General features: G+C 34.0%; 2 protein-coding genes across 4 annotated transcripts; one reads left to right on the top strand and one right to left on the bottom strand.

Moving 5' to 3' along the window:
* The first annotated feature begins 2,126 nt into the window (after window positions 1–2,126).
* On the top strand, window positions 2,127–12,172 carry LOC125197125 (Glycosyl hydrolase family 47 protein). 3 transcript variants are annotated; one of them, XM_048095831.2, is made up of 18 exons: window positions 2,127–2,303; window positions 3,094–3,213; window positions 3,305–3,397; window positions 4,380–4,466; window positions 5,010–5,100; window positions 5,943–5,998; window positions 6,731–6,803; window positions 6,896–7,005; window positions 7,363–7,413; window positions 8,075–8,163; window positions 8,289–8,370; window positions 8,467–8,580; window positions 9,693–9,772; window positions 9,854–9,989; window positions 10,283–10,353; window positions 10,537–10,598; window positions 10,727–10,839; window positions 11,451–12,172. In XM_048095831.2, exons 1-18 carry the CDS (start codon window positions 2,187–2,189, stop codon window positions 11,715–11,717), a joined length of 1,812 nt encoding a protein of 603 aa, XP_047951788.1. In that variant the 5' UTR covers window positions 2,127–2,186; the 3' UTR covers window positions 11,718–12,172. The 3 variants fall into 3 exon arrangements, with proteins under 3 accessions (XP_047951788.1, XP_047951787.1, XP_047951789.1); XM_048095830.2 differs by lacking the exon at window positions 10,537–10,598 and having other exon boundaries at window positions 2,129–2,303; window positions 10,599–10,839; XM_048095832.2 differs by lacking the exon at window positions 10,537–10,598 and having other exon boundaries at window positions 2,177–2,303; window positions 3,089–3,213; window positions 10,599–10,839.
* Window positions 12,173–14,095: 1,923 nt separating this feature from the next.
* On the bottom strand, window positions 14,096–15,444 carry LOC125195304 (auxin-induced protein 22D-like). Its single transcript, XM_048093472.2, has 4 exons — window positions 15,238–15,444; window positions 14,775–14,974; window positions 14,579–14,678; window positions 14,096–14,493 (listed from the first exon to the last, which is right to left on the bottom strand). The coding sequence occupies exons 1-4, from the start codon at window positions 15,360–15,362 to the stop codon at window positions 14,418–14,420; spliced, it is 501 nt and encodes a 166-aa protein (XP_047949429.2). The 5' UTR covers window positions 15,363–15,444; the 3' UTR covers window positions 14,096–14,417.
* Window positions 15,445–16,131: the final 687 nt, after the last annotated feature.

Genomic DNA, 16,131 nt, shown 5'->3' with positions numbered 1-16,131 from the left:
AAAATAAGAAAAAATATAAAATATTGAAAAGTTTTATCTATATTATTTTTTCTCTTACCTTCCACTCTATCTACTTTGACCATTTAGTAGTATTATTTTCCTAAAACGAGTGCAATATCTAGGGACGGAGGGTGTGACCACGTGACTCCACAATTCCACTAACTTATTATACTCGCATTATATTACTACTACTATACAATTAGATTACTCTACAACAACAAGATATAAAAGTGTGACTCACCTCACTAACTTTTTCAACTGATTTTTTACTACTATATTTCTTAAAACTTTAAGCCGAATCAAACGAACTCAACCATACTAATCAGGAAATATGTGTGACTAATTTATGGCTGCTGGGATGTTATTGGGTTTAGTAAATACGGTCTTTTTATACATAGAATGCTATCAATATTAACATGTTCGCACGACAATATAAGTATATTTATATTTTACTGCATATGTAATTTCTTGACAAATGAATGCAGTTTCTGGATTCAAATACCGAATGCTACACATAATCCCGACCTTAGTAGGATTTAACTCCGACACCATCGTCCATCACTCCATGGTCTCTTGAAGAAAATTTTGGGGCAATTTTAGGATTAAATCCTAAACTATTTGGCTTGCACAAAAAATGTCTTAAAATAGAATAACTCAGGATAACATAAAACAAAGAAAAAACAGATACGAAGGGGTTATCAGAAAATAAATAGAGGTAAATACATTACATTACATGTTATGATTAGTAGTTTTATCTCTAATATTCACTAACAAATCAGAACGATTGCAAAAGCCTTGAGAGAAAGAAAGCTCGGGATTGCGCAGGAAAACCTGATGTTAGCAGATTAATTGTTCTGATGGTTTTAGTCTGTTTGGAATCCACATTGCATCAGGATGCAACCATCTTTAGATACTTTGAGAGGGTAAACACACCCCAACTCTACTCCATCTTCTAAATCAGCTCTGCGGATCATAAATCCCTTGTCCAAGAGATGTCTCATCTCCGTATTCCTTCATCAACCAAATACTAATCTCATCTTCCAAATTCTCACAAACACATAAACAATCCCTCAAGGACAAGGACTGATTTAGAAAGATGGGACTTCACAAACTCCGTTGAAATGAGAGCAAATCAAATCATGACTTACATACACACTGGCATATCATAGCTCAGTTTGGTTAGTATAAATTACGTATTTTATTTGTATTCATATTGATATTGATTTTCTCTTTATTAATAGATCGTATATTAATACCATACTGAGTATCGTTGTCTGGAAAATATCATTATTGTGTCAAACTTTGCGGTATACTGAATTACAGTATAACTAAAACTACGTGATATCAAGGAAAAAAAAAAGACATCAAAAGATACATATCATATTTACGTTTATCGCAATTTTGCTTCTAAAACTATATTTACGTTTTTTTGCAATTGGTTTAAGGTTCAATACACGATCAACCTTAAAATATCCTAAAACGCCAACTAGTCAAAGTATATGGAGTATTAAATTTTCAAATTTGATGGTATGTAAGAGGAGAGAAAAACATTTGAATAAATATAATAGTGAATGTGAAACACAATTAACATGGTAAAATATCGAACAAATCACATTAAATTATTTTACACAATGAAAAATACACAACTTTAAATTTTCGACAAGCCACAGCTGAAAAAACCGTAAAGAAAATATACATCAAGTTATGCATAATGAAGAACGAATATCATTGTATACAGAGTATTCCAATATTTTTAAGAAATATTTAACCAAACAATTACGTTGATATGACCTAAAATGAAAGCATAAAAGTGCTCTTAAAAATGCAACTTAGAATTTTTTATATAAAAAACATGTATATTGAATATTGATTACTAAGCACGGATTACATAGTTAAAAAAATATCCTAGATGGTGAAATTGGTTACAAAGTAGTAGTAATAAACAGCTAACTATATATTATTATATTTCTTAGTGAGGATGTTTTTAATAAAATATTAATAATTTAAATATTTTACCAATATTATTATTTAAATTTGATAGATTAACTAACATATTTATATGCAACTGATTCTTCTCAATTTAGCCCCACTAAAATTCGTATATTCGATTTGAACCCAGTGCTGGACAAAGCCAAATTACAGGCATCCGCTCTCGTAACTCACACAGTCACACACACTAGAGATCTATGGGTTCTGCAAACAAGACTCTACCGCTGATTCTCCTGCTATTTTCTGATCTTTTTATATGTCAGATTTTATCTGAAGGCGTCACTAAGGAGGAGGCCAAGCATCTCAGAGATGAGGTCACCCACTCATCAATTTCGGATTCATTTTTATTTTTGAGATAGTTAAATAGCCATCTGCCTAAAGAAGCTAACTTTTACTATGCAAAGCTGTTCTATGGCTGGATTGCTTGGGTTTCCATATGAATTGTTGTGGTTTGAGTTGAGGGTTATTGTAAACGACGGCAGTAAAGGCTTTAGGTTACTGTAATGTGAATTTCTTGCTCGATGGTTTTATTTTGCTGTGAACTTGGTGAACTATTGGATAATGATGTTTGATTTATTCCACTATGCGAGGGACTAAATGAGGTTTGAAGGAATGGTGGAGGGCTGCAGCTCATTTGCAAAATATTTTTCAGTTTAATAGTACAAATTTTGGTGAATTTGCTTTTCAATTAAATTATCTAGTTGTATTTTTGTTAAGGAAATTTTGTGTCTGGGTGAATAATCTTTGTTTTCTTTTGTGGATTGCTGTGTTTTTTTTTTTTTTCAGTTTTTGAATATTGTATGTACTATCAAGCAGTAAAACCATCTGTATATTGAATTGTGGATTTCTTGTATGTCAATTTAATTGCATTTGGGTTTCCTGAATTTTAATAGTTTCAAAGGATCAACCACATTTGATTCCATATGCATGTGTAACTGCAGAGGATGAAATTTCTTCTGAAAAAAAGAAAAGAATTCTTGTTGATTTGGGGAAACCTTCCTGCTTTTCTATATTTAGTACAGTTGCATCCTTTTTCACTTTCAAGTTAGTTTTATGTCGCTGGCGTGGTCTCGGTCACTAATCCAATAAATGTGGATAGTTTAGGTGCGCGAAATGTTTTATCATGCCTTTGGTGGATACATGAAGCATGCATTTCCACATGATGAATTGAAGCCTTTATCGTGTGGAGGGGAAGATACACTTGGAGGATATGCATTAACACTGGTGAACACAATGACTCTTGATTTGCTCAATGGTCATAATGTATTTTAAATTTATGTGTACACCTTTTGGAATCTCATGTTTTGTAACTCAGATTGATTCATTGGACACACTGGCTTTGCTTGGTGACCGAGAGAACTTTTCTGCATCTGTTGAATGGATTGGTAAAAATCTTCGATTTGATATTGTGAGTACAGATTTTGTGTTTGTTTTGCATGAAATTGAACAAACCTATGCTATTAAATTTTCCACCTGTTGACCCAAACTTAAAATCATATAACTGAGCATGCTTTTATCTGTGAAATTTTGTTCTTAGCTAACTGGGAGACCTGTCAATATGGTACATTGGTACTCTATGTTGCATTTTATGTACTGATTGAATTTTCTAGATCTAGCATTTCTTTCATTTGTATATCTGAAATGAACATATGCACTTACAAGTTCTTTGGAGTATTCTTCTACTTTTTCTTCAGTCTCTCTTCATTCGCTTACCCTTTTTCTTCAGTTGGTATGTGTGTTATTTCGTGGAGAGGTGGGGTTGGGGTACATAACTAAATGTATTAGCTTATCTTTTACTATTAACTTTAATTATACTTTCTATTCTCATTATCTTTAAAGCGATATAGTGACTTTGTAATCATTGTCATGAATTCATGATATTCTAATTATAATTCTTTTATTGACTTTTACTCCCTCCATCCCATAGTAGATGTCACACTTTCCTTTTTAGTTTGTCCCACAAAAGATGTCACTTTTCCATTTTTGGAAAAAGTTCTGTCTCACATAAATATAAAAATTATATTTTTTCTCTCCATTTAACACACAAAACAAAACCTCCTAAAATCCCGTGCCGTCCCACAAGTGTGACATCTTTTGTGGGATGGGGGGAGTACTATATTAGTCTCTCAGTTATGCTAGGAGAAAGTTATATGGAAATGACTGACAGCTCCGAACTATTTTTCCAGTCACTTAAAGGTTGATTTCTAAGATACGTTGATTTTGTTTCATATTAGGTTATTGAAAAGTAAATTCCTAGCTTCTATTTGGAGTTAACTCTAGCAGTCATTTTGAAGTTGAGTGCTAAATTTGTTCATCTCGTGGCAGATTTGGTTGATTGGTTCTTAAAGAAGTTCCTAGCTAAAATTTGGTATTAATATATTGTTTTGCAGAATAAAACAGTTTCGGTCTTTGAGACTACAATAAGGATACTTGGAGGCCTTCTTTCTGCACATCTTATTGCAAGTGATTATAACACGGTATATTCATCGGCATATGATCCTTGTTGTTGTTCTTGTGTATAGTGCATATCTTTGCTAGATATTTATGTATTCAGATGGAGAAACTATTTCTTCTCTATGCATCATCATATCCTCATGTAAGTATGTAGTCATCTCATTTCACTCATCCACCTCAGCATTATTTAGGAGGTAATGGAAAACCATGTAAAAAGTCATAACAATGGAATTAGGTGGAATTGCCCATATACAAAAGCATAAATTTTTTGAATTTTCCTAATCGTGCTATTCTAAGTATGCTTGGATGCCTTGCAGTTTATCACTAGTGGCTGTATGCTTATATATCACATGCAGTATTTTGTCTTGATGCTCTTAATCAGATAATCCTTGGATATCCTTGTTCTTTGCAACCTGTGAATTCTTTTCCAATAGAGAAGAGTGTATTGTAGTCTCGCTTCATGCCTAATTGCTTCAAAAAGTTGTACTATGAATTTATGATATAGGCTTCATTAGTATCGAAAAACTACTGATATTATTATTATTAATCGATTCTTACTTGTTTAGGGCATGAGAATACCCTCATACGAGGATGAGTTGCTTCATTTGGCTGAGGATTTAGCTCGTAGAATGTTGCCTGCGTTTGATACTCCTACAGGTATTATCAATGGGTGTTGGCTTTTAAGCATAAACGAGTTCCTTGACTTTAACATGGTAGATGCATAAGATTGATATAGCTAATTCTCCTTGATGGGGGAGTGTGGGATAGATGCTTGATTTTATGCTGTTACTCAACTTCCCTAGTAAAATACTGACAAATTTATGTACTTGCACGTAATTCTAACTAATAATATTTTGAAGCTGGATTGATCAATTTGATCCATTTTTGTTTGATATGGCTGTTTGGTGTAATTTACATCGCTGATGAGAATTAATTCAGTTTCTTTCTGGTTCATGTTGTTTGTTGTTTTCAGTGATGTGGTTATTTGTATAAGGGTTAATAACATGCAAATGACCACTTTGACCAAATTATGGTTTTGCACACCAGCTTAAAATTCCACGTTAACGATCTGTCGTTCAATTACTGATCTTTCAATTTGATCTAATTTTTCTAATGATTAGATTTCAACCAAATTTGATGCTTTCACGTCCGCCTGAGAATCCGAGGTGGCTAAATTGGCCGGCTTACGTACCAAACATCGTTGTTTTTGACTGAGATTAAAACTCTTCATGATCGAATGAAATTGTTCATAATTAACTAAAATTGGAATTTTTTTGAATATGAGGGCAGCATTTGGAGTGTAAAACCAATTTGGTCAAAGTTCAGTAATTTACTGGCTATTGTCTCTTTAGTTAATAAACCACTATGTGCTATGTGAGATTTTCATTGGTTGGAGGATTTTAGATCTAAGTTTATTTGCTTTATGATGATAACCTCCATCTTTTTGCATGTGTATTGTGTAGGAATTTGCTGATGTTCATGTATAATATTTGCTGCAGGAATCCCTTTTGGGTCAGTAAATTTAATGCATGGAGTAGATGAAAACGAAAGCAAGGCAAAGCCTCTTTGTATTCTCTTAACCCTGTTAATGTGCTATCTTTTTACTTAAGTAGTAAATCATTATAAGAGAGAGAAATTCTGCTTATTCATTTAGGACCACATTATTGACATCGATGTCGTTCAACTTGCTAATGTTTGATTCTTTGTCCTCCCAATTCATGTTAGTATTTTTTGTTAGTTCAATGGTTTCAAAGGATTACATGTCTAAATTTCTTGTAATCCTAATTCCTAAGGTGAAAATGATATGAATAATGACTGAAGAGTAATGGGTTTGTCAACTAGGGCACCAGTTATCGGCCAACTTTTCTCCAGTTGCTTTGATGTTTTAGTTAATGGAACTATTATAACTTTTTTGGGACAATATCTAATGAGATTGTTGTGTGTATCTATTCAGTAAATTGTGTGGATTTTAACTATTAAGAGTACTTTATTAAAATATCTATTATTTGTATATAAACTGACATGCCTTTAATCTTATGGTTCTATCGTTCAATGTAATTGACTGTCCAATAATCCTAGTTGAAAAACAGATTTAAAAAACCTTGATAGTTCATACACTGACACATAAAAAATGAATTCAGGCCATGAAGTATCGATCAGAGGTCTAATTGTGTGCTTGTAACAGATTTTCTGGTTTTATCTTATATTAATCATTTTGTAATGATTGTTTAGAAATATTTTTGTCTCTATGAGGCTTTGAATGATATAAAAGATCTCTCCTGTGTAGATTACATCAACAGCCGGTGGTGGGACACTGACATTGGAATTTGGGATGCTGAGCCGTCTGACAAATGATCCAAGTAAGAGATTAAGTCAGACAGACTTGGATCTCAGAATTTAACCTTGTTTCTGTGTGGTGCTAACTTTTCAATGCTTGGCTTGTTGTGGGTAGTTTTTGAGGAAGTCACGAAGAATGCAGTGCTAGGACTATGGGCACGCCGTTCAAGAATCAACTTAGTTGGTGCTCACATTGATGTTTTTTCTGGAGAATGGACTCAAAAGGTCATTTTTAACCTAGTAACTTTCTGATAGGAGAAAAAATAAATTGTTAAAGGATTGTAGTTAAACATTGTAAAATAGTATGATAAGTAATACTTACAGAAGTATCAATATTTAATGGTTGTATGTCTTTGTTCTGTAAGGTAACACAATCATAACAAATGAAGAGTACTACCATATAGAACAAAGACATATACCATTAAAGAATACTTCATTTTATATGAAAGGTTGTCATATTAAGAAAATCATATGTGTAGGTTGTTTATAAATATAGATGAAGAATGCTTTTGTTTGGAAAGTTTTGTTGTCACGACTGGATGTGGGCTAATTTTGCCTCTTATCTTCTCCGTTGAGCTGTAGGATGCTGGAATAGGAACCAGTATAGACTCTTTCTATGAATATCTACTCAAGGTGAGTTGTTTTATTGCTGGAAATTGAAATCTGCATTGCAATAATAATAATTGTATGTAAGCTACTTCAAATATACTCTTTAGCTCTTATTTGCAGGGTGATTTTTCCGTGCCTACATCATGTTAAAAATCCTTGTGAATTCTGAAACTTTTTGCAAGAGAAATCTATAAAAAAACTAACCTTTTCTTTAAGAAAAAGTTTTGTATTCCATTAAGCTATTGGTAGAAAATCTAGTTATATTATGCTTGAAAATCTGCATTGCTTACTTTTAGACAAATGTAGGGAGATGGTCCTAGATTTATTTTATAGACTTCATATTTGCTTTAAATTGCTTTATTTTGTTAGGTCAATTTTGGCTTCTACACTGTTTCCTTCTAGCTTGGTTTATCTTGACCTACGGTTTGGGATCATTCATAATTTCTCAACTTCTTATCTTCAGATCCAAACATAGAGTAATATGTTGTCTATATGTAAAAGTCAACTTAATGCAGATACGATTATTTTAAGCAGTTAGGAATATATTGTATCTCACCTTTTGAACAAAATTTCCTTTTTTTTTGTTATAATATATCAAACCCTGTGATAAATTTATGTTAAGATGTTTCTTTGATAGATACTGTTTAGTCCTTCCCTTTTCTAACAATTATATAATTAATTTCAGGCTTATATATTGTTTGGAGATGAAGAGTACCTTTTCATCTTCCAAGAAGCTTATAGGGCTGCAATGCTATATCTTCATAATGATCCTTGGTCAGTAAATTCATTGACCATTTTGTCCTAATTGCATATTCCTCAGCCTTGTTCAACTGATTGACTCTTCTTTTCACCTTCTTAATTAATTGAAAATAATGCCTTATCAATGTCATTATCCATAGGTATGTGGAGGTGAATATGAATTCTGCTGCCCTTGTTTGGCCATTATTTAATAGCCTGCAAGCATTTTGGCCTGGCCTTCAGGTAGATTTATTTATTTTTCTAAGTTGTTTTTATCTCAGTACCAAGTTGTAATTTTTTAATCTTATATATGTAAACTGCTCTTGATAATTGTGTAAGGTTCTGGCTGGGGATATCGAGCCTGCAATAAAAACTCATGCTGCCTTCTTTAGTGTCTGGAAAAGATATGGTTTCACTCCAGAAGGTTTTAATTTGGCCACTTTTAAAGTTCAGGTAGTTTACTTGTTTATCATGGTCTTTGAACTTTACTGAGGATCGGGTTTCAGAGTTTCCTTCTTTTATTTCTATGTATTGATTATCCGCTTAATCACTTTCTCGATTCAAAGTTCTGAAATCCATAAAGCCTATCTGATCCGCCACTATTTTCTTATTCATTTCCATGTAAGTTATGCCAAATGGTTAAAGAAAGCCAATGCTTGTTTGTCTCTTTAGGCATAATTGCTGAATTTAGTAGCATATTGTTAGAAAATGTTACGTGTAGGTTGTGCTATGTCTGTGACTCTATAGAATGATGGACTTGTTTCTGTTTCTCACTGCTCATGTTCCCTTACATGAAGCAAAGTTAAGAATTGATGGTCTATCTGTGGTTGGTTTGATTCTGAAAGTCATGTGTGTGCGCCTGAGAAAACATGTTTTTTGTACTAATATTAAGTGGCTGATCAAATCAAATAATTTGTTTCTCTCTGGTATGCCTAATGTGCTGCTCAAATTAGATTGTTAATTTTCAATTTCCTTTTGGTATAAGACTGTCACTAGCATGCTGTATGGCTAGTTCCAAATACATGAAATTCTAATTGTTCTGGTTTTCACATGGTTGTTGCTTTGCGACGAATTAATGTAATGGCTAGCTGAGGTTGAAAATTAATGTTATCATGACTAGCTGAACAGCGTAAACATCCAACTGCATTGTTTAGTACGTATGCCTCGACATCAATTTTGTGAATCAGAACAATTGAAGTTTTGAAAGTTCATGTATTTGGAGGCAGAATTTGTGAGTAGTCATTGAGTTGTACAGTCAGTTGAGCTCCACTTTGTGGTGCCATCATTCGTCCATCTCTGGTCCTCCATAAGGCTGAGAAAAGTAGAATTGGATTTGGTATGAATTACTACACAAATATGTTTTTTTTGAGGTTCTCGAGACTTTTCATTATATTAGATTTTTGTTAGGCATGTGCCAGATAAACTCAAGGACCTTGTTAAGATTGTTCACTGGGTTAATATATCCCAGTTTTGTGGGGTTTGCCTTATCTGTTTGATGGTTTCTATTTTTCCCTTGGCTTCTGTGACCTGTATTTTTCTCATCTTTTCATAATGACATCAACCAGCAAGGTCAGAAAAGTTATCCGCTGCGTCCTGAATTAATAGAAAGTACATATTGGCTTTACAAAGCTACTCGAAACCCCAGGTTTGCTTTTGTGTTTCTTCAAATATGTATGGATCTTTGGAAAATTCTTTTACTAAAATGCAACCATCCAATTATGCTTAGATTTCTCGATGCCGGAAGGGACATGCTTGCTAGCTTGCAGTACGCCGCTCGATGCACTTGTGGATATTGTCATATTTCAGATGTAGAGTTTCATCAGCAAGAAGATCACATGGAAAGCTTCTTTTTGGCTGAGACTGTAAGTCATCCAGGGTTTCCATAAAAATGTCATGTTACTATTTTTCCTAGAAAATTTGATTAGTACATAACGTAGGTTGGCAAATACTGTGAATTAAGTATTAAAGAGAAGAAAAACTGAGTTAAAATTCATTTCATTTCAGTGTGAATCTCCAATCATAATTAACCCCACCCTCTCAGCTTTGCATGTGACAAAGCATGCTTTCTGCGTATTGTTTGTTTTGTTTTTTTTCATGCTCAACACATCTATTCTCTCACATTCATTTAGAATTTAATTAGCAATAACTCTTTTAGGTCAAATACCTGTGGTTGCTATTTGATTTGGCTGCTGGTCCAGATAACTTGGTTGAGAATGGCCCATACCCGTAAGTTGGTGACGACAACTACTTCTGTTTTCAACTTATTTACTAATTCATGCTCTTGAGTTTATTGTAGCTTTTCTATTTACACGTTTACATACTGACATTCAACTGCAATGGTTATTCATGAAGTGATTGACCTTAAACTCCTACATTAACATCTTATCATTGCCGAGTTATTTTTCATAGGAGTAAAAAATATCCGAGACTTTTACCAATGCTCTCTTGGTGCCATCTATCCCCATCTACAGGTACATCTTTAGCACCGAAGGCCACTTGCTTCCGGCCACTCCGCAAGTATCTTTAGTTAGTGAACATTGTAGCTATCTTGGAGCATACTGTAGAAGCAGCAACTTGAGACAAGAAACCTTCTTTTCAGAAGCTGCAAGGGACTCTTCAACCACAAATATTTCAGAATCTCTTACAAACACAGATGCAAAGATTTTATCACGCTCTGATTCACGAAAATCACGCGCATCAGGATTGATCAAGGTCAGTGTGGAGTGCCGTGTGCATCTTTCGACACACCCTTTGATGCAGTATTGGAAGAGTTATATTTTTGGTTTTATTTATTTCCTAGTTAATATAATTAGTAGATGGAAAATTATTAGAAGTAATTGTTTTTCCTTCTACTAATTATATTAACTAGGAAATAAATAAAACCAAAAATATAACTCTTAATGACTGAACTGGTAGATAAAAAGAACTCAACTAAATTGAGAACTTGAGAGTATAAAACTCAATGTCAAAATATATGATCAAAGTCTGTCTTTTAAGTTCAACAATGAGGCCTTTATATAGGCAAAGGGAAATCCTAAACTTATGGAAAATAAAACTAGAAGGACAATAACTAAAAGGAAAATAAGCAAAGTTGGAAAACCTAATTTGTAGTAGGAAAAACAATTACTTCTAATATTTTTCCATCTACTAATTATATTAACTAGGAAATAAATAAAACCAAAAATATAACTCTTCCAATACTGCATCACCCTTATTCATATTGGCCATGCAGCCTGCCTTAGCTTATACACACTTTCTGTATTGATCTGTTTTCTTGACAAGTCTAAATTCGGCTACAATTCTTTTCGCTCCATTCATGACAGGGATACTGTCCTGGACTAACTCATGCGCAAAGGTACGGTATATCATATGTTGCTTCTGATGATAGTCCTGGGGAGGAGTCATCGAGCACAGAGCCGGATACTGTGGTTCAAAATTCTTCAACAGCCTTGATGGTTTCAAATCAAAGTTCTGATTCTCCAGCTTCAGATGCTGATGATGATCATAAACCCAGGGAGGATCAGAGAGCACCACAGCTAGACGATGAAACTTCACAAATCGTCAATGTAACAAGCAAGGAGGAGGTGTGATTCAGTGGTGTATTGTCAACTTTGAAGATGCTTAACTTAAGCCAGCGTGAACGTCGCGTTGCCTTTGGAGAGCTTCAGTAAGGTGGTTTAGACTTGGCTATCTGGCACAAAGTCGACTTCTATGAAAGCTGGAAAAGCTGACGTTGAACACACTCCTATCTCACTGGTGAAAGATACTGACCTTCAAACTCTTATCAACAACCTGCTATACCATGTATGTATACTACATGCTATTTAAATTGATAGTGAAAATGTTGCGGACCGTACATAGGACACTTGGTGCTCAAAAGAATCTTATGAATACATGTGCTCGCAGATAGGAGTTAAGCTTCAACTGTATAAGATAGACCAACATAGTTAAAAGGCGATCTAACCTTAATTTTGCTTTGCTTTATCTGAATTAAAAATACCTTAGCTGATATGGTTCAATGTCATTTTTTTTGTTCAGTATCCTAGTTGAATTGTGTATCTATCTAATCAATATCTGTCAATGAAATGTAATCATCATTTTTGCCTTGTTCCTTGAAATTATGTGCCAATTTATTGTGAAGATTGAATCCATGGTATAAGTTAATTAGAGTAAGGAAACCGTGACAATGGACGCATCCTCAATGTCTAGGGTCTAGGGTTGCGCTTTCTTTGCTCGTGTCGGGTGCTTTCGTTCTTGTCTTGAGAGAGTTATTTTCCAGGCGAAGTAATGGAGCAATTATTTTTCTTGATAATAAGTGTTACTACTAGTTTTATAAAATAAGCCACGAGTTGGGGTCATAGGGCAGGTTCAAGTTGGGTCTGGATGACCTTACCTGCGTGCACCCAAGTTTTTGTGACAGGTCAAAGGGAGAAGACTAAATAAACAGAGTTAGAGTTATGAAGACCTATTATTCATGTATGCTAATCTTAGTGAAAACAAATGTCTAAATACAAACACTCAAATAGTAGATTATTCCCACTTGCATTCTTTTTCATATAGAATATATAAAGATTGGAAGCTGAGGATTTTAGAATCATAATCTAATTACACTGTGGCTTTGTGTCGGGTTGTTTTCCAAAGTTGAAACATGTGTAATATTCTCAAGTTAACAAATTTATACATGACACATACCTCAAAGATACTAGTACAATATATTTATTTATATAATGCATCTTTTCAAGGAAAATAAAGTTAAAAGAAAATAGCTTTTGTAGCACAGGGCTCCAAATATGTACTTCGAATCTTATACAATCTGCACCATGATTTCAATATTCAAAAGTCTACAAAGCACAAATTATTTTTCTCCTTTGCTTAAAAAGAATCTTATAGTGACACTATTAATTTCTCATGCTTGCCAATAACCTAGCATAATCGTTTTTCATTTGGAACTACTTTGGATACTGTCTCTCCCACAAATATATAATATCCATTCGAGTACGTTCTCATCACATGGAATTTTTTCTTGATCTTGTTCTTTATTGTTGTTGTGAAATGATACGATCTAGCTTTATTGAGATACTTTTTCCTATAAAAATGTTCTATTGGTTAGGTTAGGTCGAACTTTACCCAACAAATATCAAATTCTTTGTTTTAATTAGGTATGTGATATGTACTGCGCGTATCGAAAAGAGATCAAATTAATAAAGCATGTCCTCTATTATATGCATATGTAATAATGTAATTAGGTGGAGAAGATATTAAATATATTACATATCATTTGCAGACTGCAGTTAAAGGCTAGAAATCGGATTGACAGACAAACATTAAGGACCTACTCCCTCCGTCCGTTATTAGGAGTCCCATTTGTGGACGGCACGGGTTTTAAAAAATGTTAAGAAAAGTGGGTGGAAAAAAGTTAGTGGAATAGAGGTCCCACTTGTATATATTAGTTTTAAATAAAATGTGAGTGAAATGAGTTAGTGGAAGGTGAGACCTTATTACCATTTATGGTAAAAGTGAACCGAGACTCCTATTCGCGGACGGACTAAAATGGAAAAACGGGACTCCTATTCGCGGACGGAGGGAGTATTTGATAAAAAAATTGAGATATGAGAAGATACGTAAAACAAGCTAATAAATACGGACTTTATGTCTAGATATGCAGATATAAGATTTTTTTCATTGTTGTTTGATAGAAAAGAATTATCTAAATTTGTATAGTATTATTAAGTAACAGTGGCTTCACTTGACAAACTGGTGGGTTATGTAAATATAGTTAAAGTTATAATTTTGGCAAGATGAGACGGACCCTTGTCTTACATTGGGCTTTGAGTTAAGCATAAATATGATATCAAACAATTAAAAATGTTCAAATATAATTCTCTATCTTGGTATTACTATCTTATCAAACATGTTATATATGGAGTGATAACATAACAATAAGAACTAAATTAGAACAAGCATCAGATATAAAATGAAGAACAAATTTTGCCTCAACCTCAGATACTGTGGATAATAGCAACAATACATGTAAAATAGAATCCAGAATTCTATTCAAGAAAAACTAGAATTGAGCAACAATATCAACCATATTGCATCACAATATGATCGAAAAAACACAAACCCAACTCGAAACAATGAAGATATATAGTATGTATTCTCTCAGTATTCCTCTACACCTAAGTATATATGTTTTTTTTTTTTCAATTCAAAAACACAAAACATTACATGATCATAAAACATTGATCAAACGGAAGCGCCTTATCAACTAGGCCGCACTTCATCGTCAACTATTGAGCAGAAGCCAAACCTCTGGCGTCCGCTCCTCTCATGATCCTCAGTCTCTTGCAAGAAGACATGAACATTCTGCAAAATCCTCATCATAATCAGCATGCATATTCCATTAATTCATCAATTAACATTCATATATATCTAAAGTGAGGGAACTTACTCCCATGGAACATCTCCAACGAGCATCAAATCGCCATCTTTATCCTCGTAGGCAGGCGCATATTCCGACCCTTTGTAGCCTTCCCTCTCTGAATATTCACCTGATCATCCAAAATTAAACGATCAAAAAATATTTACATACCTATAGAGAAATCCAAAATTCTTGATATTATATATAATGATGAGAAAATATATACCTATAGAGAGCTTGAACATGTCTTCCAAAGCAGTAAGCAGGTGGGAATATCCATTGTAAAGCTTGATATCAATCTTTCTTAGATAAGGAGCTCCATCCATGCTCACTTTCACATACATCCCACTCTCCGCCTCCTCATTCTTCGCCGCGGCTGTGCTCTTCCGGTATGACTTCACCGGTGGCCACCCCACTATCTGCGCTCTGCACATCCATCCAATTATTAGTCATAACATCACATAGCAACTAAATAAAAACAAGGGTTATTTGTCTGGAAATTCCTATACCGCGAGTTAATTAGTACTTAATTTTCATTTGTTCTGATTTTGCAACCAACTAGACTTCAATAAATATTACTACTCACATAGCTTGTTTTAATATAAATTAGAATCTTTATTGATTGCAAAATCATATCGCATTGTAAAAATTTACGAGCAAATACCCCTAGACTTAATGAATGAACTTACTTAGGCGCGGGTGGAGTTTGATGGTCCTCGGGCGAGGGTCTCTTGTTGGTGGAAGGGACGTCGTCAATGGAGCCGGGGAGGCCCAATCTGAGCTCAGTGGCTTCCAAATTAAGATGGGAAAGCATGATTAATATGTGGATGTTAATTAAAGTTGAAGATTTTGAAGGTAAGAGATGAGGAAAGGAAGAGTATATAAGAGGGCGAAGAGAGGAAAGGTGGTTGTGGGTGCATGAATATGAATGTCGAGTGTGGAGGGGACAAGCCCAGCCACCTAGATGGAAGACTTTTTTGAGAACTCACCATTTGGTGCACCCCATGTGAAATTGTGAACATTCCCTTTTTCACCTTTTTATTTTAATTTTGTCGTCTTGATTTGGAATAGAATACTCTTGTAACAAGATTCCTCGATATTTCCAATTCAAGCAGGTGAATTCAATTACCCGTTTCAACTATTCCAAAAACCAGTTCCATTAATGCTAAGAGCATCTCCATCCGGACTCTTAGCTAAGGACAAGCTCAAGAGTCCCACCATTCTATTATTCAATTTAAATAAAAATATTTCCACAATATTAAAATACATAAAAAATATCCGAAATACTATTACAAATTACAAAATAATTAAAAATTACATAATTAAAATCCTAAAAATTAAAAATTACACAATTAAAATCCTAAAAATTAAAAATTACACAATTAAAATCAATAAAATTAAAAAGACGCACTACTCGTTGCCGAATTTTTCCCAAATGTGATTGATTAGATCTTTTTGTAGCTCAGTGTGGGCTCTTGTATCGCTCATTGTATGTCTTCTTTCGATCCTCTCGTTCACCGTCGTATGCACACCTCGGCGTGGGGGAGACCTCGCGGTTGAGCTTCAGTCTTCATCCTCGTCGT

The sequence above is a fragment of the Salvia hispanica genome, chromosome 4, assembly GCF_029641045.1.
Source record: "Salvia hispanica isolate PSC_SH4W2 chromosome 4, Shi_PSC_v1, whole genome shotgun sequence".
NCBI classification, from domain to species: domain Eukaryota; kingdom Viridiplantae; phylum Streptophyta; class Magnoliopsida; order Lamiales; family Lamiaceae; genus Salvia; species Salvia hispanica.
This window is presented reverse-complemented; position numbering and strand designations above follow the sequence as displayed.